General features: G+C 48.4%; 1 protein-coding gene across 1 annotated transcript in view; it reads right to left on the bottom strand.

Annotated features, from left to right (window-relative positions):
• Positions 1-10,593, bottom strand: part of LOC119960789 (zinc finger protein 665-like) — a 136,351-nt gene that overhangs the window by 27,263 nt on the left and 98,495 nt on the right. The window contains exons 6-7 of the mRNA XM_038788396.1: positions 2,322-2,404; positions 1,020-1,071 (exon numbers count right to left, since the gene is read on the bottom strand). Coding sequence (XP_038644324.1) covers positions 1,020-1,071; positions 2,322-2,404 — 135 coding nt within the window. The remainder of the gene's footprint in view (positions 1-1,019; positions 1,072-2,321; positions 2,405-10,593) is intronic.

Below are 10,593 nucleotides of genomic sequence, written 5' to 3'. Positions count from 1 at the left end.
GAGATAGGGAATGAGGGTGAGGGAGTGGGGGTGAGTGTGACGGAGGATGAGGAGGTAGGAAATGAGGGTGATGGAGAATGAGGAGGATGTGAGAGTAGAGGCGAGGATGGGTGAGGTGAGTTTGCGATGATCTCGCCCGTGAGACCCCGGGTGCGGCGCTGGTTTTATGAAGTGTACGGTAAAGCAGACATGGCACACAATCGGCGCACGGTAAGATCCCACGCACAGAACGATGGGTAAATATCGGACCCGGGCTGACCGACGGGGTCTCGCTTTAACACCTTCAGAGCCGGCACCTCTGGCAGTGCAGCACTCCCTGAGCAGCTGGCAACACTCAACCCTCTCCGCTCTGAAGGAGATTGGCCACAATCTCTGCGGGCATTGTAATGGATCACGGGGATGTGTTCAATTCCCTGATCCCACCTTCTCCCCCCCCCCCCTCCAATATCCATGATCCCTTTAGCCCCAAGAGCTGTATCTAACTCCATCCTGAAATTATACAACGTTTTGTCCTCGACCACTTTCTGTGGTAGTGAGTTCCACCGATTCACCACTCTCTCTGGGTCAAGGAATTTCCCCTCGCCTCAGTCCTAAAAGGTTTACCCCAAACGATGACCCCTAATTCTGGGCTCCCCCACCATCGGGAACATTCTTTCTGAATCTACCCTCTCCGATCATGTCACAATTTTACAAGTTTCTGTGCGATCCCCTCTCGCTTCTGAACTCCAATGAATATGAGCTCAACCCACTCAGTCTCACCTCATATGACAGTCCCGCCAGTTCGCAGGCCACTTCTGAATAAAGCTAACACAAGAGGTTTTCTTGTCTTCCTCGGTTGCAAAGACCTTTTGGAGAGAGACGCTTTTCAAGAGCACGTTTTGTCCGACCAAATTGCTCAACCGAACAGCATTTGGCAAAATTGTGAACTACAGACAGACCTGGCTCCTCCCATCAATTCCATCATCTGTAACCCCACTAAAATGTCCCGTGGCCTGACTGAGCACAATTCCTCAAATTACCTGTACCCAGGTAACCATCCAAAACATGAGCACTGTTCCATTTGCCCTCTATCTGTAAGCAAGTGAGTGGGAAAGATCAATAATTGCTTCACCTTTTACGACTCCTTGATTACAGCTTTAGCAGACACCCATTCTGGGTACCCAAGCTAGGTTCTTTAATATATTATTACAACAAATATATACCTTAACCTAGGCTTTTAAAAACATTATTGCAACAGATATAAAATATATATATGCACCAATGCTTACATCCATCACACATACATTTTAAAGGAAATGTGGCAGCAATATGAAGAGATGGCTTAATTTTCCAAAACTTTACATACAATTCCTTACTGATCACTGCTCTTGCTGTATGAGATACATACCTTGTCATACTTGTCAGTCTTCTTCTTGCATCTCAAAGCTGTGATAAGTGTGTGCAATCACGTTCTCTCTTTCTGCCGCACGTATAATTTTCAATCCAAATGGTTGTGACAACAAACACCGGCTAAACAGTCGTGCATTTCGATCTTTAAACTTCTCCAGAAGCGTCAATGGATTGTGGTCCGGGTAAGCAATCGTCTCCGATCAATTGCCAACAACGCAAAATGCCAAAATGTTGCAATGCCAGCACCAAACTCAGCGTTTGCTTTTCGATGTCAGAACAATTCTTTTGCAGAATATTTTGTTTTCTTTATATAAAAAAAAATAACCAGCAAGTCTTTCCAATCTGTCGGCGCCTTCCTGCAACAGTACAGCACCATGGCCGACATCGCGTGCATCAATTGCCGCCTTAATTTGCTGGGCATAGTTCGGTGTCGCCAAAACCGGTGGGGGTGGTCAACACAGTTTTCAGATTGTCGATTGCCTCCTGACATCCTGACCCTCAGTTGAATTTCCAGTTCTTTTTTTAAGGGTTCCGCCAGTGAAATTTGGCACGGGTTTCCGGTCGGAATCACTCGGGGGCCCAGGAGTCTCAGACCGTCTCTCCTCGTTGATGGTATTGGAAACCCCCCGAGTAGCTTCCGTTTTCACGTTCCGTGGGGGGGGGTCACCTGACCATGTCCAACCATCTGGCCGAAGAATGTGACTTGGGCTTTTGCAAGCTCACTTTTAGCCAAGTTTACCACCAATCCAGCATCCCATTAGCAAGTCAATTTCGGTAATAAAATTCGCTTGTCTCACCTTTCTGATACAGATACAGGAATATGACACCAATCGGACTTGGTGACGGCTTTTCTATAGTCAACAAACAATCGTTGCATTCCATCTGGTTTTGGTACCATCACAATAGGTGAGCTCCAATCCGCTGCAACTCACTTCAATGCTATCATTCTTGAGCATGCTGTCAATCTTCTTTTGTACCTGTGTTAAGAACTGTAGCCACCTGGATTGGCCACTTCCTGAGTCAAAATGGAGATTCGCAAAGAGCACAGGGAAAAATGGACAGCAGGCGAATACCAGCAGTTTTGCAGAGTTCCTTTAGTGGATTCAGTCCGCAGAAAGCAGACAGCACCGAAACCAGCAGCCATAGATATTAATTGAGCAATTCCCGGGTACAATGGTAACAATTCAGTCTCTCTTGGTAGTTTGGCTCTCAGCGAGGCCAGCCTAACTACACTCTTGCCAGTTCTCCTCGATAGACCTCTCGGCAGGGTCACGCTGCAGACCGAAACAACACCTGACCCTGAACTGCCTTGCAGCTGCGCCTCCAAGTAAGTGCCCAGTCAACGCACGCCACGAGATAGGCGCTCCTGACCCTTAGTCCATACCAGTTGGAAGCCTGCAGCCCCAGGATTGAACAAGAGGCCATCGTTCCCTGACCCAGTGGGTTTTCCTTTCCAAAGATAAGTATTGGCCTGTAGTGGTAGAGGTAGCCTAGTTTCTTAGTGTTTATGCATGAGTAGCGATTAACTGTGTGTATAACAAACGTGTTTTGATTTGAGCCTTACTAACTGGTGTACTGAGTCCTTGATCAGAACTTTAACTTGAACCTCGTGGTGGTATCATTAAGATACCTGGCGACTCTAAAGCACGGTAATAAAACAGCCAAGTGGGTGTAAAGTGCACTCACTAGAACGAGCAACATTTAGTGGCGACTCCGCCGGGACTCGATTAGAAGTGCCCCCCCCCCCCCCCACTCCGAGAGAACCCAGCAATTTGAAATCAGAAATCCAATTGGGAACAGAAACAATGACAAGAGTTCAAGCAGTTCTGATCAATCCTCATAATTCGGAAGTGTGTTAATGCATGCGTAACTAACAGGGTTATAAGGTGAAACTGATAGATTTTGTTGCGAAAAAACTTGGGAGTTTATATTCCGGAAATTAGCGAAAGCCGTACCCGTGTTTTGCAACACCGCCTTAGTCTCCCTCGTACCAAATTTTAAGAAAGAGCATAAGATAGGAGAAATGGCCATGCAGGCAATGGAATGCCTCATCAACCCGCAAGAATTCGTGGTCGCAGCGACCAACAGCAGCAGTAGAGTAGGTTAGTGTCCCGTTCGGGAGCTGGAACTCAGGAAGTACCTCAAAGGGAAAGGACGGCCCTTTTGGAGGGACTTTTGCTCAAATCAGGAAACAGGTCCCGGGGGTATCGGACATACTTACGGGAGAACCTGAGCGAAATGCTCAAGAAGAGTTTGGGAAAAGCGTGCAAGCCGATGGCAATTGTGTCCTGCTTGGCACAATTGAGAGGCACAGAGGAGGTGGTTCGGACGCTCCGCAAAGAGTTGGAGGAGAAACATCGCATGAGTAAAGTGCAAAGTGAGAACCCAGAGTTAAGAAAGAAGTTGGCAGCAAAGGGCAGAGCGGTGGATGATGCCAAGAGGGCACACCAGTCTTGTCTAGCGCATCTGAGCAGCTTCCAATCACAGTACGATAAGGGCCTATCAGGATACGCAGTGTGCAGTCCTGGTAAGAGAGGAAACGGAGAAGCAGGTAGAGGCATTGCAAAAGCAATGCAGTGACGTAAAGGCAGCGTTAAGAGCACTCCATGCTGTTACCACGGACCAGAGATAAAGCTCCTTAGACCACGTGCAATGTCGGAAGCAGATTGCTGAACTGCAGTCTTTGCTTTCCGTACAGAATGGGTTCCAAAGCACCTTTGGATCCCAGTTAGAGGGAGAAGATGGCCCTGATTGACAGGAACTTAGTGAGACAGCGCAGAGATATGTTCAGGGTACATGTGCGCAGGGGAAGCCCCAAAAAAGGAAAGCACCCCAACCCCCCACAGAGCAGATAGAACAGGCATCAATGAATCCGGTCACCACCCACCGCAGCGGACGGAGACGCGGAATTCACGTACACCACCCCCTTAACCGTGACCCAACTAAGGGACGTGTGCGCGAGGATCCCACCGTTCCTCCCCAACGCAGACCCCCACCAATTCTTCGCAAGAGTGAAGCAGCAGGCGACCATGTACGGCCTGGATGAGCGTGAGCAGGTGAAGCTCACCGTTTTAAGTTTAGACCCCCTCAGTTGTAGCGGCCCTTCCCGACCCCCAGAAGGTAGGAGGAGGCGCCCTTGCAGAGATGCACGCGGCCATCCTGGACGCGATCGGTTATAACAGAGGTGACCCAGTTGAAAGCCTGATTAAGTGCAGGCAAAAGCAAACAGAACACCCCACCGTGTTTGCAGGACGTCTGTGGGTACATTTCACAGCAGTTTTCGGTGATTTAAACCCCCCCACAGAACCCATTTACTCGCCCAGCCTCTATGTGTGCAGCAGCCTTACAGAATCCCTACCCCTGTGGAAAGCAAGAGGTTTTGTTTCAGCGGACGGGAAACCCCTTCCTTCAGCCCCATTGCTCTGCCACATTTTAGATAAAGCCAAAGATAGGACATTTGGAATTATAAAAGTAAGAGGTCACCACCGTTCATCCCCCCACTGGAAATGTGAAAGCCGACGCGCTGGCTAAGGCACGCTCCAGGCACGGACATTTCTGGATTCCCCCCCCCCCTGAAAGCGCCCCAGTAAATGCAGTTCAGGTCTCGCAGACAAACATTGAGGATTTAGTGCAGGCCCAAAAGCAGGACAGTAATCTCAGGGAGATTTTAAAAGGAAAGTTTACAGCCCCGTGCGATAGGTTTAAAAACACACTGACCACACATAGAACATAGAACAGCACAGAACAGGCCCTTCGGCCCTCGATGTTGTGCTGAGCTATGATCACCCTACTCAAACCCACATATCCACCCTATACCCGTACCCAACAACCCCCCCTTAACCTTACTTTTTATTAGGACACTACAGGCAATTTAGCATGGCCAATCCACCTAACCCGCACATCTTTGGACTGTGGGAGGAAACCGGAGCACCCGGAGGAAACCCACGCACACAGGGGGAGGACGTGCAGACTCCACACAGACAGTGACCCAGCCGGGAATCGAACCTGGGACCCTGGAGCTGTGAAGCATTTATGCCTGAACAGGACAGGAATCAATTGATTTGCTTGTTCCATGACGGTCATGGACACCAGGGAATAGAGCCCACCACAGCCCACCTGAGACAGCTCTGTTGGTGGCCCAATTTGAGAGAAGACGTTACACATTACGTAGAGAATTGCCTTATCTGTGCCCGGAATGATCCGGACAGATACGCCAAGAAAGCTCAGCTTAGCCACACCCGCCCCGTTAATGGCCCCTGGACCAACCTCCAGATTGATTTTATAGGACCATTGCCCCCTTGCAGGAATGGTTACAAGTATGTTTTAGTAGCAATAGACACGTTTACGAAATGGGTTGAAGCATTCCCATCCAGGACCAATACGGCAAAAACCACGGCAAAGATTTTAACCCACCACATCTTTACCGGATGTGGACTCCCCCGCAGAATTGAATCGGACCAAGGTTCCCATTTTACGGGACGTGTCATGAAGAACGTCCTCACGATATTTGGCATAACACAGAAATTCCACATCGCATACCTCCCCCAGTCGAGTGGGATCGTGGAGCGCGTGAATCGGACCCTAAAAGCAACCCTCCCAAAAATGGTCCAGGAGAATAACACGACTTGTGATTCAGTCCTCCCAATCGCGTTAATGTTTTTGCGAAATACTGTTGCGACTTCTACAGGTTTCACCCCACACACCCTCATGACCGGACGCCCCATGAAGGGTACAGAATTCCTTTTAGGACTTGACCTGACCAGCCCTCAACCACGGGGCCGCAGTAAAACAATTGGTAGAGAACGTAAAATCGGCTCAGCTAGAAGCCACGGTTAAATTAGGCACGAAAAGGAAACAGAGCAAGGCCTGTTTCGATAGGACAGCAGGTCATGCTGTCTGTCTACAACCCCAGCACATTCCTGTCGCCAAAGTATTCAGGTCCGTCCTCGATTGCGGGCAAAGTTAGCTCCTCGGTTTACAAGATCAAGTACCCCAACGGGAAGACTGCGTGGTTTCATATACACCAGTTAAAGGCATCTGGCTCGCAGTCCAACCACGCACACCACGCCAGTCCAGCACCTCCACGGACACAACCTCGACTCCGCTCCTTGACTTTAGATTCCGCCCAACACGCCCACCAGCAGCTACAGCAGAGACAGCGACTGTGACTCTGACGACAGCCACAGCACTCCTCCCTACTATCCCCCAGAAACAGGCCCCACACCCGACGATCCTGACCACGATTCCAGTGATTCCCTTCCTGATCACGTTCCTCAACAACCCTCACCCAAGACCGCCCCCCCCCCCCCTACAATGGCGACCCCGACTTTGTACACACGCACTTAGACAATTCGTTCAGGCTCGTCCGGAATGACAAGATGGACCCACGATCACACCATGCAGCCTCAGCAGCCATTATTCACTCCAGAGTATGGCATCCGGGAGAAGAAGATGACAATGAGTCTGACTCCCAAAACCACAACCCCTTTACGACCCTGTTCCCAGATGACAATCGAGGTGTCCAGATGATGTAAAAAGAGGAACAGCTTGAGAGAGAAACGGTGTCCTTTCTGATGGAACCTGCACGTTTTGTGTTGCATGTTTGTTTGCTTGTGTTTGTGTGTTTTTTCCCAGGTACAACAGCTCTGCGGACACACGCCCTATTTGTCCGCCGATACCTCTGAGAACTTGACGGCTTGCTGGTCAGCTGAGAGCTCGCCCGACCCCCGTTCATAACTGCTCTTCTGAATTGACGGTAGTCGTATCAGCAGAAATCTCTGGGAACTTACCAGAGCCACTTTCATAACTGCTATTCTGATTTGACGGTAGAACCATTACAGCAACCCCCCACGATGACGACACTCTTACCCGTTCTTGTCAGGTCGCTCAGGCAGTGGAGTAACGGCACTGATCCCCGCCCTGTCTGAGGACCCCCCTCTGGTCAGCTAAGCTCGGGTAGAGCACAGCCCGCCCTACCCGGGGATCCCATCCAAAACTTACCCCTCGCGGCCCATACGCAACTAAATTTGGCACTCTTGGTTTTAAAAGTTTTGTTTTGTTTTATTTTGTTTCAGTTGACCCTTCGGTTGCTAACTCCCCATGCTATTTACACCCAGGAACATGTGGATGGTAAACCGCAAAGCCTGCGAGACGGCTCGCAGTGGTACCGTGTTTTAGAGTATGGCTGGTCCCAAAATTCGTTTTTGAAAAAAAAAATGAGGGAGTCACAGAGAGTGACCAATTGTAAAAGGGAAATTGACATTAGAGGACAGACATGCTAATGTTCAAGATATTAAGCAAGATGGTAACAGACACGATGCTTGATCCCATAGATTTCCAGACGCTCCAAGAAGAGATCAGAAGAAGAAGAAGGAAGAGAAGAAAGATGAGGGGCCTCACGGTAGCATGGTGGTTAGCATCAATGCTTCACAGCTCCAGGGTCCCAGGTTCGATTCCCGGCTGGGTCACTGTCTGTGCGGAGTCTGCACGTCCTCCCCGTGTGTGCGTGGGTTTCCTCCGGGTGCTCCGGTTTCCTCCCACAGTCCAAAGATGTGCGGGTTAGGCGGATTGGCCATGATAAATTGCCCGTAGTGTAAGGTTAATGGGGGGATTGTTGGGTTACGGGTATACGGGTTACGTGGGTTTAAGTAGGGTGATCATTGCTCGGCACAACATCGAGGGCTGAAGGGCCTGTTCTGTGCTGTTCTATGTTCTATGTTCTATGACAGCAGCGACTGTATTTTTCATTAGTGTTCTTGTGTATTTGCACGTGAACGTGAACCCCCTCACCCCAACCCCCCCCCCCCAGCTGTTAATGATTCACTTCCCCAGAGCACCCTGATCCCAGTAACCAGTAGCAACACACCATCATGGTGTGAGAAGTTCATAACGTGGTACTCCCTTTCCTATGTAATTGAATCCCTTTCAGTGTTGGCGATATTCTGCAGCATCGTGCAGACGATGCGAATGAGAAATTGGCGAAGGAGAGCATGCCGCTCTCGCACCCCGGTTTACAGGATAAGATCCCCTATTTTCGGTCTTCACCGAGCCCCCGAACCCTTAGAGATGTAATAAAGGACTTCCGTCCGTTTGCGTTTTGTAAATAAAGAATTTTGTTTTGTGACTGAAAGAATGTATTGCTCTGAGCTTGACTGCCAAGCCAGAGAAAAATGTAATTGCTGTTTTATTTGTGCATTGTTAGGAAGATAGTATGTTTGGATGTGTAAGTGAGTGTAGTTTATGAAGGATAGTTAGAGGCACCGTTTTTGTTGTTTTGTAATGCCTGTCCCTTTTATGACACAGCGCCACTTAGAAATTGTTAGGTTAAATTTTCTTGCATAGTGGAGGACTGTGTAGAGGCCATGGAAGAGGGTTCGCTGTGGTCAGGGAATGAAGACGACATAGTTGTGTGATCCTTCTCGCTTTGTGTCAGGATCACAAGAAGGGAGTGTAGCCGCCTGGGTTGGCCACTTCCCGAGTCAAAATGGAGATTCGCAAAGAGCACAGGGAAAAATGGACAGCAGGCGAAAACAAGCAGTTTTGCAGAGTTCCTTCGTGGATTCAGTCCGCAGAAAGCAGACAGCACTGAAACCAGCAGCCATACATATTAATTGAGCAATTCCCGCGTACAATGGTAACAATTGAAAACGATCACCACGGAACCAGACCCCTCGGCGCCCGCAGGAGTCCAAGACAAAAGAGGCTAACGAGCACCTAAGGAACGCCCAGTGATCAGGGAACAGCCCCAGTATTGAGGAGTTCAAAGATAGGTATTGGCCTGTAGTGGTAGAGGTAGCCTAGTTTATTAGTGTTTATGCATGAGTAGCGATTAACTGTGTATATAATAAACGTGTTTTGATTTGCACCCTACTAACTGGTGTACTGAGTCCTTGATCAGAACTTGAACTTGAACCTCGTGGTGGTAGCATAAAAGATACCTGGCGACTCCAGAGCTAAGTAACAAAACAGAGCCAAGTGGATGTAAAGTGCACTCACTAGAATGAGCAACAGAACAAAGGAAAGTACAGCACGGGAACAGTCTCTTCGGCCCTCCGAGTCTGTGCCAACCATGCTGCCCGTCTAAACTAAAATCTTCTACACTTCCTGAGTCCGTTTCCCTCTATTCCCATCCTATTCATGCATTTGCCAAGATGCCCCTTAAACGTCACTATTGTCCCGGCTTCCTCCACCTCCTCCGACAGCGAGCTCCAGGCACCCACTACCCTCTGTGTAAAAAAACATACCTCGTACATCTCCTCTAAACCTTGCCCCTCGCACCTTAAACCTATGCCCCCTAGTAATTGACCCCTCGACCCTGGGAAAAAGCCTTTGTCTATGCCCCTCATAATTTTGTAGACCTCTATCAGGTCGCCCCTCAACCTCCATCGCTCCAGTGAGAACAAACCGAGTTTATTCAACCTCTCCTCATAGCTAATGCGCTCCATACCAGGCAACATCCTGCTAAATCTCTTCTAAAGCCTCCACATCCTTATGGTAGTGTGGCGACCAGAATTGAACACTATACTCCGTGTGCCCTAAGGTTCTATACAGCTGCAACATGACTTGCCAATTCTTATACTCAATGCCCCGGCCAATGAAGGCAAGCATGCCGTACGCCTTCTTGACTACCTTCTCCACCTGGGTTGCCCCTTTCAGTGACCTCTGGACCTGTAGTCCTTTAGTGGATTGAGTATATATGGATGTTGTTTAATTGGAATGGAATCTCCCACATCTACATCATGTATAATTACTTTTGTACTTCCTAATTTGTTCCCTAATATAACTCTATGTGACTCGGATTTTCCTCTGGAAGTTAGCTCAGTAATTTATCCAAATTTCTTATTGCTTCCTCATTGTCTAATCTAATTTGAGGAATGTCAAATTCAGAATCACCTGGATTTTATCTGTTCTCTCTGAGTTACAACGACTAACACCTCCAATTTCTTTCCTTCTCTATCAACGTACCTATTGAGCAGATTAATATGACATACTGTAGAAGCCAGGTATTTTAAATACACTTAATACAGGTAAAAAGCTGCTTAAAGCATAAATATTAATTCCCAGATTTAAAATGAAAGAAACATATAATTTCCAAACTCAGTCATGAGTTTGCAAAACACAGAAGTCTGATAAGAACATTACATTTTTCCAAGGACAAGAGTTGAATCCATGGCAACGTGGAATAAGAACGAAGCATTGCATGAT

Source organism: Scyliorhinus canicula, unplaced genomic scaffold, assembly GCF_902713615.1.
Source record: "Scyliorhinus canicula unplaced genomic scaffold, sScyCan1.1, whole genome shotgun sequence".
Taxonomy (NCBI): domain Eukaryota; kingdom Metazoa; phylum Chordata; class Chondrichthyes; order Carcharhiniformes; family Scyliorhinidae; genus Scyliorhinus; species Scyliorhinus canicula.
This window is presented reverse-complemented; position numbering and strand designations above follow the sequence as displayed.